The sequence below is a fragment of the Hyaena hyaena genome, unplaced genomic scaffold, assembly GCF_003009895.1.
Source record: "Hyaena hyaena isolate Hyena2069 unplaced genomic scaffold, ASM300989v1 scaffold_98, whole genome shotgun sequence".
NCBI lineage: Eukaryota > Metazoa > Chordata > Mammalia > Carnivora > Hyaenidae > Hyaena > Hyaena hyaena.
Window position 1 is genome coordinate 860,772 of NW_024080730.1, and position 22,912 is coordinate 883,683.

The 22,912-nt window shown below is 55.2% G+C and overlaps 1 protein-coding gene across 7 annotated transcripts in view; it reads right to left on the bottom strand.

Annotated features, from left to right (window-relative positions):
* Window positions 1-19,051: 19,051 nt before the first annotated feature.
* Window positions 19,052-22,912, bottom strand: part of KMT5B (lysine methyltransferase 5B) — a 54,407-nt gene continuing 50,546 nt past the window's right edge. For 5 of the 7 annotated variants that reach the window (XM_039235485.1, XM_039235484.1, XM_039235482.1 and 2 more), the window contains one exon: window positions 20,349-21,817. In XM_039235485.1, the coding sequence (XP_039091416.1) occupies window positions 20,349-21,817 (1,469 nt within the window). Of the gene's footprint in view, window positions 19,457-20,348; window positions 21,818-22,912 lie in introns of those variants that run through there. The other 2 variants (XM_039235483.1, XM_039235486.1) reach the window with 2 other exon arrangements.

Here is a 22,912-nt window from a genome sequence, read left to right on the forward strand (position 1 = left end):
CAAAATTTTCTCTCCCCCTCTGCCCCTCTCCCCTGCTTGCGCGCTCTCTCTCTCTAAAATAAAAGAAAATTGGGGCGCCGGGGTAGCTCAGTCAGTTAAGCTCCCAACTCTTGATTTCTGCTCATGCCATGATTTCACTGTTGAGATCGAGTCCTATGCTGACAGCAAAGAGCCTGCTTGGGATTCTCTCCCTCTTCTCTCTCTGCCTCTCCTCACCTCTTTCTCTCTCAAAATGAATGAATAAATAAAATAAAATTAATTAATTAAAAACTTTTAAATTTATTTTGAGAGAGAGACAGTGGGTGCGTGTCGGGGAGGGGCAGAGGGAAAGAAGGGAGAGAGATTCCCAAGCAGGCTCCACACCACCAGCTAGGGGCCCCATGCCGGGCTCGAACCCACAAAGCCGCGAGATCAGGACCTGAGCCGAAGTCCGACACTTAACCAACTGAGCCACCCAGGCACCCCTATTTTCTTTTATCTTAGAGAGAGAGCGTGGAAGCAGGCAAGAGGGGCAGAGGGGGAGAGAGAATCTTAAGCAGGCTCCATGCTCAGTGTGGAGCTGGAGACAGGGCTCGATGTCAGCACAGTGAGATCATGACCTGAGCCAAAGCCACCCGGGTGCCCCGGGGGAGCATTTCCACTTTGGGTTCACCGGCTCCAGCTCGGCGCTCAGAGCTCCCCACTAGGCCCCTCCCTGGCTACAATTTTCTGACCCCTTCCAACCCTCGGGTCACGGTTTTAGCACCATCTGCCCTCTGGCTTTCACCCCCCCCACCCCCATCCCAAGTGGATTCCACCGCTCACCGAACACACCCGGCCCCTCTGGAAAGAGACACTGTGAGTTCGCCCACCATCCAGGCACACCCCTTCTTGGGCACACATTTCCCAGTCTCCCCACCCCTCTGCAGCAGGCAAGGACCGTGTGACTCCTTAAGTAGTCAGGAGGCTCCTGGGAGAGCCTCTCCGCTCTTCTGTTTCCCTTGTCTCCCACTAGTGGTGAAAGACCCAAGAGAAGCCGCTGGGGCCGCGACGTGACTTCCAAGGCACCCAGGACCCTGAATCACCACCTGGTCCCTTGAGGGCCATGGAGATTAAATACCTAGTACACCTTCCCCTTCCATGGGGACCCAGGGCGCTGGCTGCAAGGTGAAGGCAACGGCATCGCAGGAAGGATGGAGCCCGGATCCCAGAGCCAAGGAGCGGCGTCTGAGCCGCGACATCTGCAAGGGGGTTGGCGGTGTGAAGCTGTGGCCCTTTGGGGTATTGTCATAGCACTTGGCTTCCACTTCCTTTGCCGAGCCACCTGGCAAGCCGCCACCCTCGGTGAACCCAACCTGCCCTTCTTGAATGCCACCGGAAGGCAGAAATTTCCTGAAGAACACCCTAAAACTGGTTTAACTGGTTTTATCTTAAATCCATGCCCTGAGCCTAACGGGGAGTCAGGAGACTCTGTCCTACTGCCTGTTTGGGGAGGTTGGTCTTTCTCATCCGAGGTGACCCACTTTACCATCTTAAACCCTTTTAAGCGCACAGCTCAGTAGTGTTCACATAAATTCACATTGTTGAGCAAACCAGTCTCTAGCACCCTTTCCCCCTCGCAGAACTGAAGCCCTGAAGCAACCACCTCCCATCCCTCTCCGGCCCCTGGTAACCTCTCTTCTGCTTCTGTCCCTATGAATTGGTCTGCTCTAGGTGCCTCGTGGAAGGGCAGTCGTGCGATATCTGTCATTTTGTGTCGGGCTTATTTCACGGAGCAGAAGGCCCTTGAGATCCATCCATGTTATAGCCTGGATCAGAATTGTATTCCTTTTTAAGACTGACAAGGGGCGCCTGGGTGGTTCAGTCGGTTAAGCGTCCGACTTCGGCCCAGGTCATGATCTCGAAGTTCGTGAGATCAAGCCCCGCATCAGGCTCTGCACTGGTGGTGGGGAGCCGGCTTGGGATTCTCTCTCTCCCTCTCTCTGTCCTTTCCCCATTTGTGCGTGCACTCTATCTCAAAATAAATAACCTTAAAAAAAATAAAATTTAAGACTGAATAATATTCCATTGTATGGATATGCTGCAGTTTTAATCCATTCATGCATCCATTGGTTGTTTCTACCTTCAAGTTATTGTGAATAAAATTGTTAGGAATATTGGGGTACAAATATCTGTTGAGGAGCGCCTGGGTGGCTCAGTCAGTTAAGTGTCCGACCTCGGCTCAGGTCATGATCTCAATGATTTGTGAGTTCGAGCCCCACGTCAGGCTCTGTGCTGACAGCTCGCAGCCTGGAGCTGCTTCAGATTCTGTGTGTGTCTCTCTCTCTGCCCCTTCCCTGATTATGCTCTGTCTCTCAAAAATGAATAAACATTAAAAAAAAAAAAACACAAATTGGGGCGCCTGGGTGGCTTAGTTGGTTAAGCATCCGACTTTCGCTTAGGTCGTGATCTCACGGTTCGTGGGTTCGAGCCCCGCGTCGGGCTCTGTGCTGACTGCCACCTCAGAGCCTGGAGCCTGTTTCAGAGTCTGTGACTCCCTCTCTCTCTGACCCTCCCCTACTCATGCTGTCTCTCTCCTAGAAATAAATAAAACATTAAAAAAAATTGTTAAAAAAACCCCACAAATATCTGTTCAAATCCCCACTTTCAGTATTATTGGGTGTATACCACATAGTGGAATTGCTGGGTTAAATGGTAAAATGTTTAACTTTTTGAGGGGCCACATACTGCTTTCCACAGTGGCTGCACCTTTTACATTCCCGCAGGGCACAAGGGCTCCAACTTCTGCACACTCACACCAACACTTACTGTTTTCTGTTCTACTTTTCATAATAGGCTTCCAAAGGATGTGAAATGCTATCTCCTCGCAATTTTGATTAGCATGTGCCTAGTGATCAGTGATGTTGAGCATCTTTCTATGCGATCACTGGCCATTTGCAGTATCTATTAAAGCTTTTCATAGAAATAAACACCTAGATGCAGCACAGTACCCTGATCCTTCTCTCCAGTACCTTCTCCCGAATTCCATTCTTCAGTGCTGTGGGTGATTCTCTCCCCTTTACTGACCACCTTTTCTCAGGTTGGGGTGGGTCTCTCTGAGCCCCTCGCTCACACCTGTTAAAGGGATCAGGAGGTTTGGGGGGGCAGTTTGCTTCTGTTCTACCTCCTTGGTCCTTCCCACCTTTTCTTCTACCCCGGAGCTTGAGTCACACCCCCAGGACCGAGCTCTGATCCCCAGGTTCTGAAAGCCTTGGCTGGACTCAGAAACTGCCAATGGACTGCTTCTCCCAGCGACTCCTGCATCAGCTTGGGGGCCATTCTTTCTGCCCTTGGGGGACCCTGGGAACCACAAGCCTGATCTGGCAAAGCAAGAGAGGGTTTGCCCAGAATTTACGGTCTCTGGCCAACCTCCTCCCCTCTTCTTTCTCCAGCTGACAGCTGATTCTTCCCTGGCCTCCTGCTGTGTTGTAAGGGACAGGGATCTCCCTCCTCTTCCTTACCCTTTGCTTCCCTTCCCCAAAGGAAGAAATTCCAATCCTACAAAGGACAGAGCTACTTTTTTAAATTTAAATTTGTTTTAATATATTTTTTTTTAATTTTTGAAAGAGAGAGAGAGCATGAGCAGGGGAGGGGGAGAGAGAGAGGGAGACACAGAATCCAGAGCAGGCTCCAGGCTCTGAGCTGGAACTCATGAACCGTGAGATCATGCCCTGAGCCAAAGTCGGATGCTTAACAGACTGAGCCACCCAGGCGCCCCCCTTTTTTTTTAATTTAAAATGGATTTTTGGGGAGCATCTGGGTGGCTCAGTAGGTTAAGTGTTCAACTTGTGATTTTGGCTCAGGTCATGATCTCACGGCTCATGAGTTCGAGCCCTGCATAGGACTCAGCACTGACATCCCCAAGCTTGCTTGGGATTCTCTCTTCCTTTCTCTTTGCCCCTCCTCCACGTGTGCTCTCTCTTTCTCTCTCTCTCTCAATAAATAACTACACTTTAAGGAAAAATAAAATGGATTTTTCTTGATCACAAAAAGGAATAGGTGCTTACTGCGGAAAACGTGGGAAACACTAAAAGAAAAAAAATATCCTACCAGGCAAAGGTCAACATGGCCTCTGGGGGTTGGCTAAATGTCTTCCCAGTCCCTCTGAGTCAATGGCTTTTGAATAATTTTGTATCCTGCCTTTTTCCCCCCTTAAAATTATATTGTTGCCTCAGCAACAGTCTAGAGATTAATGGATGGACCGAGGAGTGGGCAGATGGAGAGAGATACGGTAAGACAGCTACAGTAGAATGTGAGTCATGGCGTCTAGGTGGGGTACATATGGATCCACTGAACGATTCTTTCAAATCTTCTGTAGGTTTGAAATTTCTCATAACGACGTGTGAGCACACACATGTCTTAAGGACCAGGAATTGCACTCTTGGATAAAGGTCCGTACTTGATAGAAGTGAGTGCTTATGTCCATCAACAGAAACGTGTGAACAACGCCTAACAGAAGTAGAATGCACTAACGGGTTGTGCTGTGTCCCACAAGTGAGTCCTACCACAGCGATGAAGAGCACACTCCGCACTACGAAGGAATCTCACAGATGTAACGTGGAGCACAAGAAGGTAGAGCAAAGGGGACACACTGACCCCGTTTGTATGAAGTTCTAGAACACCAGAAGTGATCACCGGAGGTAGATAGACATCAAGGTCATGGTTTTAGGCAGTACTGCTCGGGAAGGAGTACTTGGGAGCTTTGTGAGGCTGGAAATGTCCTATGTCTTGAGCCGCGGTGTATATCACGTCCAAAATTATCAAGTTGTGTATTAAAACTCGTGAACTTTGTGTAAATTATTCTTCAGCTGAAGCGTCCATCAGGAGCATTTTCCCAAGTCATTTGAAAGGTTCTTTGAAGGGGACGCCTGGGTGGCTTAGTCGGTTAAGCGTCTGACTTTCGCTTAGGTCACGATCTCGCGGTTCGCGGGTTCGAACCCCGCATCGGGCTCTGTGCTGACTGCCAGCTCAGAGCCTGGAGCCTGTTTCAGTCTGTGACTCCCTCTCTCTCTGACCCTCCCCTGCTCACGCTGTCTCTCTCTCTCCTAAGAAATAAATAAAACATTAAAAAAAAGAAAAAAAAGAAAGGCTCTTTGAAGACTACATTTTCCCAGCTGTGGACAAGACCCATTCATCCCCACAGGCCTCACGTCTTTCCCCAGGACTGATGTGGGGGCCACAGCCCCACGGCCACCCACCGCTCTGGTTGGGTCTGTTGGTTTCAATCAACAGATACCACTTCAGATTAACTTGAGAAGGAAAATAATTTGGGGTGCCTGGTTGGCTTAGCCAGTGGAGCAAGCAACTCTTGATCTCCGGGTTGTGAGTTGAGCCCTATGTTGGATGTAAAGATTACTTTAAAAAATCTTGGGGCACCTGGGTGGCTCAGTTGGTTGAACATCCAACTTCAGCTCAGGTCATGATCTCGCAGTTCAAGAGTTCAAGCCCTGCGTTGGGCTCTGTGCTGACAGCTTGGAGCCTGGAGCCTGCTTCAGATTCTGTGTCTCTCCCTCTCTCTGCCTCTCTCCACTTTTGCTCTGTCTCTCTCTCTCTCTCTCTCAAAAACAAATAAATATTTAAAAAATCTTCAAAAAAAAAAAAGAAGAGGGAAAATAATTTATTGTGAGACTCTTGGGAAAGCCCTTCCCAGATCCCCCAGGAAAGGGGTAAACCTGGTTTGGAAAGATAGAAAAGCTGCCCCAGAGCCTGGGCTTCTAGGGACAGGCTGCTCTAGGAGCCACTGAGGCCCCCACTGTCACCATGGATGCCTGTGCCACCAGGGACAGTGTCACTGTGGGATCCTAAAGACACAGCCACCAGAGAGAACTCCCAGTGGCCCCAGTTCTTTGTGGAGGAAGGCACAGGTCTGAGCCCAGAGGCTAGGGAGTGGGAGACAAGGCTCTGGCCCCACCCCAAGGCCCCCACAGTGGGAAGTCCACACCGCAGAAGCCCGTCTGATGTGGGCCAGTGGCTCCTACCTAAAGAAATGTCATGTGGTGCAGGGGCCTCTGGGGGGCTCAGTCGGCTGAGGGTCCGACTTCGGCTCAGGTCATAATCTCATGGTCTGTGAGTTCGAGCCCCACATCAGGCCCTGTGCTGACAGCACAGAGCCCACTTCGGATCCTCTGTCTCCCTCTCTCTCTGCTCTTCCCCTGAACTCTCTCTCTCTCTCTCTCAAAAATAAACAAAAATTTTCTAAAAGTCTAAAAAAAGGAAATCTCATCTGATGCCAACAGCAGCTAGTATTGCACTGAATGCTCCCTGGGTACCAGGCTCCCCCCCACCCCCCATGCCAAGCATTCTGCACGGGCTATTGTCCAAGATGGTCACATGGCATGTGGGACCAGCGGTGAGGACACGGGATGGGGGAAGTTTGGTGATGGGCCCAGGACCACGCAGGGTGGGGCGGCACGCTCTGCCACACCGGGGGCACCAGTGTGCCAGGGCTGTGAACGGTCTCCCAGCCTGTGGCTGCCCCGTACTGCAGAGGCCAGAAGCCCAAGGACTACATTCCCCGGAGGCCCCTGCAGCAGGGTTCCGGGTACTTTCTGCCCGTCCCAGGCATTTGCATGAGGTCTGGGAGGCCAGAGGGAAACGATGGTGGTGGCGTATTCTTCGCCTGATGTGACACTTGGCCAGGGACTTCTGGGGGGTCTTCCCATGGCTCACCCCCTTGTGGCGCGGGGTCCCGCAATTCCGGCGTTTCCTGATTTCCAAATCCCCAGGGTCAGGGGAAGTGCCTGCCCTTGGCTCCCCAGCTCTCCCGGCGCTAAGCCCCCCCATGCCAGGGCTCCCTCCCGCCCTGTGCTCCTGGCCGAGCGCGGCTTGAGGCAGGGCCTGGGAAGGAAGACAGTAAAGGGAGTAGTCAGGCCTCTGGCTTGTGAACAGAAAAACGGGGGTTTTAAGCCAGTTCTGTGGGTCTGTGTCTCATCTTCCTCCACGTCCTTGTTAAAAAACAGAGCGAGGTCTGCCCCACAGCCTTGCAGGAGAGAAAGCAAGGTCACACGTGGAGAATCCAAGCCCCAAGTTCTACAGTGAGGTGACAACAGACAATCGGCTGTTATAATCATCATCCTTCCCACTTAACGTAGGGGAAGAGTGAGGCTCGAAGAAGTGGTGCCGTTGGCCTCAGACCACGCAGCCAGGAGGCAGCAGGGCCTGCGTCCAAACCTGGGAGCAGGAGCCCCACTCCTCCCCGAATCCTGTTTCTCTTTTTTAATTTTTAAAGATTTTTAATTAATTAATTTATTTATTTTTGAGAGAGAGACAGAGTGAGAGCAGGGGAGGGGCAGAGAGAGAGGGAGACACAGAATCAGAAGCAGCTCCAGGCTCTGAGCTGTTCAGCACAGAGCCCGATGCAGGGCTCAAACCACAAGATCATGACCTGAGCCGAAGCTGGACGCTTAACCCACTGAGCCACTCAGGCGCCCCAGCGACCCCTGTTTCTTTAGCCGTGCTTCAGGCCAGCACCCAGCAAGCCTGGAGCAGCTCCGTGTCCCAAGGACGGGGCTGCAGGATGGGGGGGTGGGGGGGAGCGTCAACCTGCCTCCAAGTGGGGCCGTGGGCGGCCGTGGCCCAGGCCTGTCGCCTTGTGCCACCCTGTGTGCTTTACAAGGCAGGGGCCAAAGCCTACTGTTGACAGAAGCTCAGAGAAGGGCCGTGCGTGGCCTGGCCACGGAGCAAATCAGTGACCAGGCTGGCCTCTGGCCTCACCACCAGGCTCCCGCGCCACCACGAGGCCTGGCTGGCCCAGCGCCGCGGACCGTGTCGCAGGCCCGAGGGTGTAACCAAGCTGCGGGCTGAGGTGTCTGGAGTTGCGAATGCTCTTCCCGTCCCGCCTCCTCCCTCCGTGGCCTCGCTCCCGATGGCGAGAAGGTGGGCGCCCCTCCGATGACGCAGCTGCAGGGACGAGAGAGTCCCTCTTGCCTCCGGGTCCCAGCTGAAGTCCCAAAGTTGCATTGCATCGACTCAGCTTGGCCACGTATCCATTCCTAGACTGGTGGCCGGGCCCCGGGGCGGGGGGGGGGGGGGCAGGGACACACAGTCTGACTGGCCAGCCCTGGGCTCAGGCTGAGGTGGCTGGGAGGCGGAGCCACAGGGGCCGAGAACCAGGAAGCGACCTTTCCCAAAGAGGGGGACGGCGCCCAGGACGGACACAGGGAATGAGCACAGCGGGGGGCCCAAGGGCCCAAGCCCATTGCTGGTCCGGCCCTGCTGAGAGCGACAGGACTCGCTTCTCCGTCTGCTTGGCCGCAGGGCCGGGGGTCTCAGAGGAGGCGGCAGGGACGGGTCCAGGAAGTTGTGGAGGACGGAGCGCTCTCTGGGGACAGGGGAGTATTCAGTCTCCCCGCCCCCCACAGACGGGGTGCTGGCCTCCGTCTCGGGGGCCTCCCCCGGCTGCTGAGGTCTGGGGCTCGTCCACAGCTGGTCAGGGGCCCGGCATCGTCTCGTTTAATCCCGCCAGAGCTCCAGGAGCGCCCATTTCACAGGTGAGGAGATGGCGGGGAAGGCCGCAGGCCGCACGCAGCCGGCCTGACCCCCCACCACGCACCCCGCTTTCTTGTCTTTTGCTGTGTCACTGACGCGTGGTGAAAGCAGTGCGGCCTGAGTATGAAGTGAGGCTGTGCAAGGTCAAGGGCCACGTCTGAGGCCTTGGCTCTCAGCCCGGGGAAGAGGCCACTCCGGACGAATGAGTGAGGGTGCCACGAAAGGGCGGGTGAGGCCTTGGCCACGGGGTAGACAAGGCCCTTCCCCACCTCCACACCCAAAACCAAGCCCCACGGACGCTGCCTCCGAGAAGCCTTCCCTGCCGTGCCTATCACCCTCCCCGGAGGCCTCCCCTGTGTCCCCTGGGCCACTCTCATCAGGTCCAGCTGACGTGTGGGTCTCCCTCTCAGTGGACACCCTGAGGGCAGGAAGTGGGAATTCCCTGGGGGCCAGGGTGTACCCCGTGAACGTCGTGGTGCAGAGCAGCTGTTCAGCAAACACCCCTCAAATGAATGAATGAAGGAATGGGGTTGTTGAGTGAATGCCCCTGCAGACGGCCCCAGGGAGGTGGGCACTCAGGTGACAGGGAGAGAGTCCAATCGTTTGCACTCCCGATGGCTGGAGTCCAAGTTCAACTCATCTTGACCCTTAGACCCAGCTCGCACTGAGGCCTCTAAAAGCCGCGTGGCAGGTAAGACGCTGCCACGTGACTGCAGTCTGTTTGCAGGACCCAGTGCCTGGAATGCTGCCCGGCGGGTGGGGCGGGGGGCCTTGCTCACACCCCGGCTCTGCCTCCTCTGACCGAGGGCCCGATGCCAGCCTGGCCGCCCCACCGCATCGCACTGTGCCCACGATCCACGGGGCGCTGGGTGGCAGAGGGGGCGGCTTCAGAATCCGGTAGCACTGGGCCCAGGTAGGCTGGCAGGTGCGGGCGGGGCTGTTCCCGGGGCCCCTCCGCTGTGACCGGGCACCCTGCGACCTCACCCCTTCTTGCTTCTTCCCCAGGTGCCCTGTTACCTCCCCGGCCTCCAGCCTCGGCCCATGTCAGATGCGCCTTCCCTTCCCGCCAGCAGGGGAAGCGGTCAGCCTGCAGGAGACACGTGGCGCCCCGCCCGCTCTGCCCCTGCGCGATGCTGCCTTCTGCACTTCCTGGCAGCCCGCATGGGCCCAATCCTTGGGGTGTGTGGGAATACCCCAAAGTGGCAGTGTCTGTGCTCACGGGGGGCCCAGGAGCCGCCAGGGGACAGCGCATCCCCCCCACCCCCCAGCCGGTCCAGCGCGCTCCCCGGGCAGGAAGGCTGTGACGACAGCAGGTGCCAGTCCCACGTTCCCCTTGGCCATCAGCCCTTCCCTCTCAGACCTTGGCCCCAACACGGAGTGGAGCAAGTGCTCTGCTCCCCACTTCCGGACCTTTCTGCGCTGGGAGTCCCTGGGCAGGACACAGCTGTTCTGCCCAGCGTGGCCTCCTGGGCTCCCCACTTTACTGGGAAGAGGAGAGGCTGGCCCAGGGCCCCCCGTGGCTGGTGGCCCCTGACGCTTAGGCTTCAGGCTCTGGCGGACCTGAGCCCTGCCCAGCTGCCCAAAGGGGGCTCCAGAGGCTGGAGTGCTCCCAGCGTTTCTCTGGGGAGGAAGCCCCTTCCCCATCAGCTGGCGGTGGAGGGGGGGAGGGGGCCGTGGGGCTAGAGGAATGGAGGCTGAGCAGAGAGAAGAGCAGGCACCTGCGAGGATTCAGGGGGTGACATCTGCCAGAGAAGTGGCTCTTCAGGTAGGGGTGGGGCTGTGAGAGGGCCCGGGGGAGGGAACAGCCAAGACCTCCTAACCCAAGTGAGCACCAAGGCTCCCCACCAGCTCATCCCCCCTACTTGAAGCCACAACCCACCGGGGCCTCCCAGGGTCCCCAGGGTGGTTGAGTCCTGGGGACTCTGTGACATTGGTGATGCCGCCCCACTCTGAGCCTCAGGCTCGTCCTCCCTCCCGGGAATGGCCATGAGGATCCCAGCCTGGCAGCCTTCAGGGCTCCCAAAGATCCAAGAGAGACGCTTGGGGCCTTCACCCGGCCTCTGCCGTGCCAGACGGGCTCCTGTCCCTGGGTGCAGGAGGGGCGGACCCGACCGGCGGTGGCCTCCTTGCTGGCAAAGCCCTGCTCCCTGCGCAGCCCCAGGGGCTGGAGCAAGTTGAACATTGAACTCCTTGGTGAGTGGCTCCACAGCTGAACAAACATGTGTTAACCCGGGTCACCAGCGGCTTCTCCCTCCCCGGCCCTGTAGACAGGCGGACTTTTTTTTTTTTTTTTTTTTAATCATAAGCAATTCGAAGCGACTATCATCAAGGCCTCTGTTAAAAAGTTTTCCATGGGTGGAGGGCACCTGGGTGGCTCAGTCCCTTAAGCACCAACTTTGGCTCAGGTCACGATTTCATAGTTCATGGGTTCGAGCCCCACATCGGATTATGTGCTGACAGAGCCTGGAGCCTGCTTTGGATTCTGTGTCTCCCTCTCTCTCTGTACCCCCACCCCCAACTCGCACTCTGTCTCTCTCTCTCTCAAAAATAAATAAACATTAAAAAAAATTTTTTTTCCCCCAAGGGGCACCTGGCTGGTGACTCTTGATCTCGGGGTCATGAGTTCGAGCTCCACGTGGGTGTAGAGATTACTGAAATAAATAAAACTTAAACAAAATTATTTGGGGCGTCTGGGTGGGCTCAGTCGGTTAAGTGACCGACTCTTGGTTTCAGCTCAGGTCATAATCTCATAGTTTGTGAGTTCAAGTCCCACTTTGGGCTCCATGCTGACAGTGTGGAGCCTGCTTGGGCTTCTCTCTCTGCCCTCCTGTGTTCTCTCTCTCTTTCTCAAAATAAGTAAAATAAACTTTTTTTAAAAAGGCCATTATTCAACTTTCTCTCATGGACCTCAACTGTCCGAGAGCTTAACTACCATGCCTCGAGAAACTAAAAAAAAAAAAAAAAAAAAAGATTTTCTAGCAAAACTGCCCCAGTTTTTTTTTGTTGTTTTTTTTTTTTTTACAAATAGTTTATTGTCAAACTAGTTTCCACATAACACTCAGTGCTCATCCCCACAAGTGTCCTCCTCAAAACTGCCCCAGTTTTAAGAGTAAACAATACTACCCTTTCAAAATGAACTCCAAAGTTTCTCCAAAGACAAAAAATATTGGCTTCCATCGGTGCTTTTCTCGGACTGAAAGCATCTGCAGAAAACGCTACTTTAAAAATGGATACTGCGGGGCACAGTAGCGTGGTCAGGTACCTGCTTTTTTCTTCTTTTCTTTAGCTAAGACAGTAGAAGAGATGACATATCGCACACGCACCATGGTCCAGCCACACCTGTGAACAGAACCATAAAGGTGACAGGCTCAGGGCAAAGGACCGAAGGGGACAGCTTTCTCTCGACGGCGGTGGCTCTGATCCGATGGCAACGGATGTCCTGTATCTGTTGGGTGAATTCTAGGCAGGGGGCATGTTCTCCAACAACTTGGAGAGCTCTCCGCCCCCGGCTTCCCGCGTTTCTGCTCCCGTGGCTTCCGTGGGTGCCCAAGCCGCACTTCTGCCTCGCCTTTCTTCTTTCTCTCTTCGGCCTTCTCTCCTGGCGCTGAGGCCCCGGAGCGGTAGCCGCTACGGTGGAACCCAGGCAGGGGGCCCGGCGTGGCCGGCTGGGGCACTGAGGCTGTCAGTGCTGCCCGGGGGCTGGGTCCCCCTCTCTGGCCGGGAGGAGGACTGGGGAGCCCAGGGGGCGCTGAGTGGGGGAAGACAGAGAAACTGCACAGCGTCTGGAATTAGATTCCAGGAAATGAAAGTGATCAGTAGTTGCTGACCACCCGCCGTGTGCCACGCGGGTGCCCACGCATCCTTTTGCTGAATCTGCCGCCGGGGTGCCTGCCCGGAGCCCTTGCTCCTAACCCCAGCGGTTCCCCATCTCCCTCTCTCTCCCAGCTCCTCAGGCGGCCCGGGACCCTGCCCGGCCCCTTACAGCCTTCTGGACTGGCCACGTCGAACTTCTCACCATCCTTCCTGGGGACCATCCTGGCCCTCCTCATCCCTGGGACTCCCAGCCCTCTGCTGCGTCTCCGCCCCTGGGGCTTATGAACGAACTCCTCTGGGTCCTGCCTAATCTCACCTCCTCTGTGCCTCTGTCACGTCCACCCAGGAAGGTATCACACTCTCTGCTCTTTGTGCGCTTGCGAGGGAGGGAGCAGGGCCGAGTGCTCCTGCGGCTGCCGGCACCTATTGGGTGACGTTGAGAAGGTTGTCAAGGGGGCAAGTGAACCCGGAAGAGGGGTAGGGATGGAGCAGCGCGCCCCGGTTGGCAGCGGGGGGCGGGGGGGCGTGCATAGGGGAGGTCCGGCGTGGCCCACAGAGGCATCCGCCAGAGGAAGACAGAGCTAAGAATCAGGGCCACGGAGACCAGTTCCGTGGCCCAGAGTTTTGAGGTTGGAATGGAGATCGTTGTGATTAAGGCTGTTGGAGGGGACGTTAACCAGGGAGGGCAAAGGTCGGAGGCCGAGAGGAGGCCCACGAGGCGGCCCTGACTGCCGACCTGGGGACCAGGCCCCAGGGAAGGGCTCACGCTGCTCTCTCTTACTCCTCAACGACCCCCAAGTTAGTGGCGGGGTTACCCCTGTTTGGCCAGAGAGAAGCAGCGCTTCGTTCATGCTCACGGAGCCGGGGGTCGGCCACAGGACGGCCAGCCTCTGCCCGCCGTGTCCCGCCACCGGGAGGCTGGACAGGCCGCCTTCGCTCCTCCTCCTCCGAGAAGACCACTGTGGTCTCAGTGGCAAGAGGAAGAAATCAATGTCCTTCTTTTTTTAATTCTTTTTAATGTTTATTCATTTTTCAGAGAGAGAGACAGAGCATGAGCAGGGGAGGGGCAGAGAGAGAGGGAGACACAGAATCTGAAGCAGCTCCAGGCTCCGAGCTGTGAGCACAGAGCCCGACGGGGGGCTCGAACCCACAAGCCGTGAGATCATGACCTGAGCTGAAGTCGGACGCTTAACCCACTGAGCCACCCAGGAGCCTCAGATGTCCTTCTATCTGTGTCGCAGGAGAGGGACCCTGGGAGGGGCCGTCTCCAACCTGCCAGCGGCAGGGGGCGGTGGAGAAGGGGGGTTGGGGGGGTGCCGCGTTACAGCCACTTCCCATCAGCGCCCAGCGGCAGGTGCACGGAAATCAGAGCACATGCCGGCTCCTGGGAGGTGAACTACGCCAAGGCGGCATGAACTCCCCACCCGTGGGATCCTAATGTGTCCCCTCAGCAAACAAGTGCCCGAGGGTCCACACTTCTGTCCTAGGAGATGACACCGGTGGCCTCCTGGCCACGTAGGCTTCCTCCCGTGTGCCTGGGTCACGCGTGTGGGAAGTCACGGTGGAGCCGGAGCCAGCAGCTCACCAGGCTGGAGCAAACCTTGGAGTTTTTCCTTTGCTGTCATGCAGCAACCTTGTGATTGACTCACTCTTTCAGATAAAGATGAGGCCACCCCTCTCCGGGCCCGGCAAACACACGGGGCACCTCGTAGTCTTGGCAGGTCCCCTGAGTCTATTTGACTAATGGGGTTAGGTCACCACGCTTATCTGCATGATAACCTTTGGACAAATTTTTCCTGGCCCCACATGGCTGCCCGGAAAGGGGAGCACACAGCAGTGATTGCTGTGTGTCATCCATGGGAACTTTTAGGAGACAGAGCTTTCTAGAACTAACCCAGTGAAGGCGGGGCCTTGTGACTCAGGGTGGCCCCAGTCACCCTCGGCTCCGTGACTCTCCAGGCCTGGCTCCCAGCACAGCCAACGCCTTGGGAGCTGGATCTGGGCTTGAAGCACAACCTCAGAGCATTTACTCACCTCCCCGGGAGGCTCAGCAAGGTGCCCCCACACCCGAGTGTCTCCCGCGTTTGTCCCCTACGGGCTCTTTCTGTCGTGTTTGCCTGGTCCCAGGACTCACGGTGAAGGCTGTCTGCCACCATCTTGAGTGACCCCAGTTCTGTCCGGCGTCTGCGTCTCTCAGAACCAGGACCCTCTCCCCGCCAGGTGCCATCAGGGCCCTTGTCATCATTTAAGTTTTCCTTTGTTTTAAATACTTATTTTTGAGAGATAGAGACGGAGGGTGAGCAGGGGAGGGCAGAGAGGGAGGGAGACACAGAATCTGCAGCAGCTCCAGGCTCTGAGCTGTCAGCACAGAGCCTGAATCAGGGCTTGAACTCAAGAACCGTGAGATCATGACCTGAGCCGAGGTCAGAGGCTTACCCGACAGAGCCACCCAGGCGCCCCATTTTTTTTTGAAACCTTGTCATCATTTAAACGCGACACTTCCCAAGTTCCGAGAATCAACTCTGACCTCAACCTCCTATCCTCTCCCCGTGCTTGTCTGACTCCTGCTGGACTGTTCCCTGACCACAGGGGCGTCTCCAGGCCAGGGGTCCACTCGGGCCATGGACGCATCTTCTGTTCCCTCATACCCTCTCCTGCCCACCTGAGCCCCGTCCTGTCCTGCTACCTTCTGTGACCCCCACCTGGCTGAGAGCCTCACACCTGGGCTGAGACGTGCTGCCATTGGCCTGGGCTCCGGTGGGTGCCTAGGACATCGACTGGCACCTAGAAGGTGACTGGTGAAGACTTCTGTAAAGAAGTTTACAGGTTTCTGTCACCATCTCATGGTTCGTGGGTTCTAGCCCCGCGTCGGGCTCTGCTGACAGCTCAGAGCCTGGAGCTGCTTCAGATTCTGTGTCTCTCCCTCTCTCTGACCCTCCCCTGCTCATGCTGTCTCTCTCTCTCTGAAATAAATAAAACATTAAAAAAAATTTTTTTTTAATAAAAAAAGAATTGTACAGGTTTCTATAGTCAGCTTGCTCTTCCTTTCTCAATTTCGCCTCCCCTTCGTGCTCCGTAAGCTTTGGGGCTCTCACCTCCTCCTCATTCCCAGGCGACCTCGCCTCCTGTTTGCGGACCGAAGAGAAAGCCCCGTGCTGGGGCTGGCTCCCCTGCTTGTTGCCAAGGAGGGGGACCCCCACTAAGACCGGACTCTGCGTAAACTCTCCCCGTCCCTTTTGGGAGCCCGTCCCCTACAGAAGCTTCTCACCTCCCTGTGTGTCCTTCATTAATAAGAAGAATCACCTCCTTACCACCCCCCTCCCGCTCCAGCGGCCATCCTTCCCTCCCTCACAGCCAGACTTCCTCTCCCCCCCCCCCCCAACCAGTCCGGCTGCTCCAGGAAGGGCCTGCCCTCTCCCAGGTCAGGAGGCAGGTCCAGGGGTGGTCTGCCCACCTCCCCTAGGTCACCTCACCGGTTCCCAGGGCTTTGACACCCACACCCCACACACTGAGGCCTCTCACCCCCGCCTCCCCACCCCTAGCACCAGTACAAGTATTAAAGAAATGTAACCTCACTGCTGTCACTTCGGATGGTGCCGCTCAGGGTCTCAGGCTGGGCGCCCATCGGCACGGTCCCCGCCGGCCTTCTGGTGCGCGAGCAGACCCGGCAGTGCCATGTTCCCCAGGGCAGAGGGCACCCCGCGGGGTGGGTTACCCCCGACAGATGGAAGTCATTATCTGCCGAGCTTGGCAGAAAGACTCCCAAGTCGGACAAGGAGAACACAGGATCTGGTAACAGACACTTTCCTTTTAAAGACCATCGGCCAAGTCACAGCGTCCAAGGCTGCGGGCCGTGTGCCACCCTCCAGACTGGAAAGTCCCCAGCTGTTCCCACGAACAGAAGCTTCATCCCTGGGAGGTGCAACCGGCTCAGGTGCAGCATGAGGGGGCGGGGGCGGCCCTGGTGGGAGGCCCCCTTCCCAATTCTGCCCATCCGCATACCCTGCCCTTTCCTGAGGAATCAAAACCCGCTTTCCCCCGCCGGGCCTCACTCCTAGCGAATGCCCACACTCCCGTGACATCGGGGAGGGAGAAGCTGCAGATTGTGTCACCCTCCATCGCATGCCAGGCCCACGCTTACCAGAACCCCGGGGCTACAAAACCCCATCGGCCTCTGTAGCTGGCGCGACAGGGCGCGTGCCGGGGACGGAGCTGGCACCCGAGGAACAGAAATCACTCAAGGGCTCCGGGCAGCGCCCGCACACCGGCTGCCACTGGGCAGCAGAAGGGACTCAGTTCGGAGAGAAAACCCACGGGCAGAGTCAGGCCCGAGCACCCGCCCTGCCTGCCTGGCCGGGAGACGGGACGCAGCTCCCGCTGGCGTCCACGGTGACCTGCGGGCACTACGGAGAGATCGGGGCCCCGCGGCTCGGTCAGGGCCTCTCGGACGCCGCCAGCCGCGCCAACTCCGGCTCCCTGACTCCTGAGCCCGTCGGTCCTGCGTCCTCCAAACAGGTTTTGCTACAGTACCTGGGAGGAGGGACCCACGCCAGTCCTGCGTTTGTCAGTTTGGTCCAATTCGGTGAGCGGAGCAACTAAGTCCTCAGAAGCAGAGTCTTGGGTTCAAGGGCCACGTGGTTCATCCCACCAAGATGAGGAGCCCTTTCCCCTCATTTTTATTATTTATTTTGAGAGAGAGAGAGAGATCACAATTGGGAAAGGGAAAGGGAAAGGGAGAGAGGGAGAGAGGGAGAGAGAATCCCAGGCAGGCTCTCACACGGCCAGCGCAGAGCCCGACACGGGGCTCAAACCCACAAACGGCAAGATCACAACCTGGGCTCAAACCAGGAGTCAGGCGCCCAACAGACGGAGCCCCCCGCCCCCCCCCATCCTGTACACCGAGGGGCGTCAGAAGCAAATGGAGACCAGGGCTCAGAAAACGCCACGCTCGCAGATACTGAAAAGCTTTAACATGTTTGATTTTACAAGTTCTACTTTACGTGAGAACCTTCCGGAGGAAGTCACCCCTTTGACCTTCTCTGTTCCGATACAGTGAACACCGGCCAAATTGTTTTAATTTCCGAATTTATTAAAATGATTAACCTCAATACTGCAAGTGCATGTACAAAATATTTGTAAAAAATGTCTTTAATGAAACGTTAAAGAACTTACCTCAAATGCTGAAAAAGTCCTTTTTTTTCAATTCTTTCAGTACAAGGAATACATTGTATCTCAAAAGTATTACAACTCAGCAAAACAATTTAAGACAGTAATTTGAAAAATGATTGAAAATTGAAAACTTTACATGTATTTTTCTGATCGCTTCCTAATTCGTACACAATGCCAAAATCTTTTACGAATCATCGCATAAGCTCAAGCTAAAAGTTGTATTGAATGCAGCCCTCTTCCAAGTGGTCACCAGTGTGTGGACCTCGCCAGTCCCCACAGCGAGGCTCTACAGCGGAGCCAGAGCGGCCCGAGGCCCCGAACTTTAGAAACGGAAATGGGGTCTCCTGGCGCGGGGAGGTGGCGGCGGCCAGCGCTGGTGCACACGGACCCTGTGCACAAGGCTCCCGGCCACCGCGCGGACCCACAGGGAGGTCGGCCTCCGAAGACGAGGCCACAATCAAGTTCCTACAAACATAAATAAGTTACTAAAGTTAAGCTGAGATGTGGAGAAGAGTGGGAAATGTGGTATTTTGTGACTTTTTCCTGAAGATCGAAATTCCTGAAATGGCTGTTGTTGGTATTTCAAGAGACTTCGTCTCCTAGCCTCTTCGCAACACTCCACACTAAGGCAGGAGTGCCAGAGGTGGCCCACCATGGTACTTTCCAGACGCAGGGTCCACGCCTGGCCTGCCTTAGTGGCGCGAGCCGCAAGCTTCTCCCACGAGGGACAGCGTGAGGCCCGGACGTGGTCCCTGACGTGCTCCGCGTGCCTCGGGACAGGCCCCGGGGGGCTGCCCTGCGAGGCGAGGTGCAGGACGGCACCCGGTGCGGAGGGGGTGTGAGCGCGATGCAGCGGGTCTGCACACATGCTCGCGGGATACCTGAGGGGCTGAGCTGCACACGACAGAGGGGAACGAGACGATGTGAGACCACGCACGGAGGGAGGCCTTAGAGAACCTAAGGAGAAACCCAATTCTAAGTCTCAAACACTTTTATGACTTGTTAATTTCTACTTGGAATCTATTAGCAGTTGTTTTCGGGAACTCAACTTAAACGATGTCCCCAGAACCTGGAAATCGGTAGGAATCCACTAGAAACAACATGTGCGCACTGAGGTTTTCTCCACCGGACTTTTCGTTATGGGCAGATTTTAATGTTTTAATAGAGGGGCTACTTTTCTACAGATACTACACGAATCGCCTAAATTGATTTTACTTCGGAACACTGTGTATCTGAAAGTACACGTTTCCCAGAAATAAAGAGACCCACTGGCGTCAAACACCTGCGACAGATTTATATTCCCAGATTCTCTGCCCAATCATCTGTAAAATAATCCACGGAAATGCAAGGTTGGTTTTGAACATAAAGCAGGAATCAAAAATTTGCTCATTAAGTTACTTAAAATTAATTTCTCTTCTCAAAGTGCTTCAAAAAAAAACAACAAATTAAATCTGACTCCTCTTTTTGTTTAACTGATAAAAGTCAAAAAGAAATCTTTGATATTTTCATACATAAACAACATTAAGCCGAGAACTCTCACTGATGCAGTGCTTAAAACTATATATTTTATAATTTCCTATTTTATTGGCATGAATATTTCTAAACTTAAAAACCTTCCTGGTAAGTTCTTTGAATTTCTTACGACAAAAGTTTCTCACAACACACAAGTATTTACAACATGTACATTGTTTTCGGTTCTTTACATTGAATTTTCAGAGACAAACATTTGTATAGGTTACCACAGAACAAAAGCTGTGACTCATGTTTTTATTTCATAAACTATTATAAGTTAAAGTGAATAGAGTTTTTAATATTCCTTGTAGCATTTTACAAGTGCAACAGAAATCTCGAAGACCCAAATGAAGAGAGCTGTAGTTCATCAGATAAACGCTGCTTCTGGTCGTCACATTGTTCACAGCAAAGTTTTGAAAAAATAAGCACCAATCATTCTTGCAAAGAACAATTTTATCTAAAAGGATCGAAAAGTGTTAAATACAAGGTCTTTAATTTACATGTCAAGCAATAAATACGCCGTGTCGAAACCCACCCCTCACACTGCTCCCTCATCCGCACGCAGGACTGAAAAGTGAGCTGTCACGCGTGGGACTGTACTTTTTTTCCCCCTTTGTTTTTTAAAGAAACCAACTCGACTCCCAACCGACGGTTCGCTACGTTAACCAAGGCCACGACCAGTACACCCGGGCCCGCAAACAGTGTGAAACTGACAAAACTCCAGGGGGGAAACATCTAGCAAATAAATCAGAAAGCCAAAAGATCATTGCTGGTGATATTAGCATATACTAGAAAACCTTAATATGCTGCTACTATGATTTGTTTTAAATTATTGTTTAGTCATATATTAAAGAGCCACTCGATGCTCTTGGTTAAAAGAGAGAGAGAGGGAGAGGGAGAGAGAGAGAGAGAGAGAGAGAGAGGGAGAGAGAGAGAGAGAGGAAGGAAGGTAGGAAGGAAGGAAGGAAGGAAGGAAGGAAGGAAGGAAGGAAGGAAGGAAGGAAACAAAAGAATTGTGTAGCCACATTATTGTTTTCAACGTCCCGTGTGGAAAGTTGCTATCGCTGTACATTTTTGCTTGAGCCTTTATTTTACAACAGGGCTTTTACCTCTAACTCAGAATTGCACGTAAGAAGGCTATTTAAAAAGTACAATAAAAATCTGCACAAATCAGGCTTCGGGAGGGTCCGGACGCTGTACACTTTCTACAGTACGCCGCCGGGGGGGCAAGGGGAAGCAGGTGCCGCCTCTAAGGTGTCTCGGGCGAGCAGGGGCCGGCTGGAGCTTCTGTGCGCTTCTCTAGGGGGGCTTCCCGGGCCGGGGGTGGGGGGGTGGGGGGGAGCCGGAGCTTACGCGTTGAGCCTCAAGGACTGATCCTCCCTCCGCCGGGAGGAGATGTCAATGTCTATGGAATCCTTCCCGACGATGAGCCGCAGGCGCTTGGCGGGAGGAAGGGGGATGAAGTCGTCGTCCTCGTAGTCCTCCTCCTCCTCCTCGGCCTCCGAGGACGAGGGCTCGTCCGTGCTCTCGGCGTCGTACTGGCCGTAGCCGCCCACCTCCATGCGGGACTCGAGCAGGGAGAGCGGGTCGCCGCAGCACAGCCCGCTGTCGCGGAGCCCGTCCGCGCACGGCGCCCGCCCCTCCTCGTCCCGCTTCAGCTGGATCTTCAGCTTCGTGGAGCTGCCGCCCGGCCCTGAGTTGAAGCCGTTATTGAGCTTTGCTACATAGAGATTGTTGTCGTTGTCGTGGTCTTTACTTAACTTGATGCTGATTTTCGAAGAACTCATCCCGTCGCTCTCTTGGTCGCTGGGCTTGCTGCTGCTATCGTGACGCCTGCGGAGAGTCAACTTGGGAATCCCGGAGTTGTTTTCCAGGATCAGCTGGGCGTCATACCGCGTGATGCGCCTCTTCTTTTTACTTTTCGCAGTTCTGAAGCCGTCTCTGGTCTTGAAGCTCTCGGACGTCACGAGGGAGGCGTCGCCGGGCGAGGGGGCCCAGTCCGGGTAGGTCCCGGCCGTGGCCTCCGAGCCACCGTGCTCGCCCTGCTGCGGGCCGGAGCCCAGCACCTCCGGCGCCGCGCTGGCCTCCCCGGGGGAGCCCTGGCCCGGAGCCGGCTCCTCGGCCTTGGCCAGCGGTTTCACAAGCCTTCCTTGTCGCGATTTCTTCTTGGACGTGCCGCCGTCGCTCCGGGGACACCCGGCTTCCCCCTTGTGTGCGGCTCCGGGGCCCAGGTCCTCCTCCCGCGCCACGGGCGCCGGCTGCTCCTGGCCGTCCGGGCCGGGCTCCGGCAAGCCGCCGGGACAGCCGCCCGCCGCGTCCGGCTCCAGCTGGACGGCGGAGGCCTCCTTGGGGTTCGGCCTCGTCCTCGCCGACCGCCTGGTGGTGTAGGCGCCGGGGGCGTCGTCCCCGGGCGGGGGGGCGCCTCGCCCCGAGCTCGCTCTGTGCTCCCTGGCCGCGTGTCTGGTTAAGCACCCGCCAGCTGCTGTGGCCTGGACTGGTCCCTCTGGCTCCTTATCTTTCTTAATGGGTAAGTTTTTGTACAGAACTACTTTGGGCTCCTTCAGTACCAAGTTTCCCATCTCGAGTTTCCTTGAAGCACTCTTTTGCTCCAGCCGTTTGCAGTGATTTCGTAATTTTATCTTTGAAAGTAAAGGCTTTGCAGGCTTTTTCAGTTTCTTTGGTACCCTGGAATTATTTATATGAGTTAGCTTAGATGAGGTAGAGTTGGAAGAAGCTGGAATCCTTGACATGGACTGCCTTGTCAACGCTCTGCTCTTGCTGTTCTTTTTCACACCAACTGAAGATTTCCGGTTAGGAGCTGCAAGGGTAAAAACAAAAAAAACAAAAAAACAAAAAAAAAACCAGGATGAAAACCAGGCTTCGTAACGCAGGGGAGCTCAACAGAACGATGCCCAACCCTGTCAGCTATGAAGCGTCGGGCTCACCCCGGCACGTGCCAGACAAACCCCCCCTTCGGTCTCTGCCAGGCCCCGGGGCACCCCCTCTCCGCTCCCCTTCTGCTCGACTGTGGCCTCTGATTCGTGGAGCATCCGTGCATTTCGCACAGCAAGGACCCGGGTCTCACTCTGGGCTCGTCCCTAATCTATCACGACGCCTGTCCGTCTAAGCACTTCTTCTCCTGAGTTGGAAGTAAACTAAAAGAAAAATCTGTTTTTCTTTCACAAATTCTTAACATCCTCATTCGAAATAGGTTTCTAAAATCCATCACTCAGGAACTCAAAGTAAGCTTGTCACTTACTCTGTGACACGTGATACAGAACAGAAGCAGGTCGTCAACGGGCCCTGACGGACGCCCTCCATCCCCGTGGCTCCAAACAGGCAAGAGGGACCCCGCGGACCAGGTGCTGTCACTCCCGGCCGACGCCCGCCCACGAAGAACTGCACCGCGCACTCTCCCCCCACCTCCGCGAGGGCCAGTAGGCTTCTGAGGCTGAAGAACTACCTCAGCCCCGTCCGTCCAGGGACCGCCCGCTGCCAACAACCAAACTCGGGTGGGAAAGCAGTACGCAATGAGTTACCCTCTCGGGACCAAGGGGGAGCCAACTTTCCCCGGACAAGAACACGAAGGCCGCGACGCCCCTGCTGGGAACGGCCACCTGAGGACTGACAGGTAGTTGACCAGATTCTCAAAAGGCTCACATGTGCTCAAGCTGACGCTGCTTCCAGGGGGAGTTTCTTCCTGACGGACTTCTGCTCACCTTTGTTTCTCTTTCCATTTACACTCTGGACCTGTGTGTACCGTGTTTTATACGAGTCAATTGCTCAATTCTTTAGCGCTCCTACCCCCCACCTGAAACCTTTTCCCCATCAATCTACACTTTTCAATCCTTCACTAAGGAACCGAGATGACCAAACTACTAATCCCCACTTCTTGCCAGGAAACAGGGAGGGT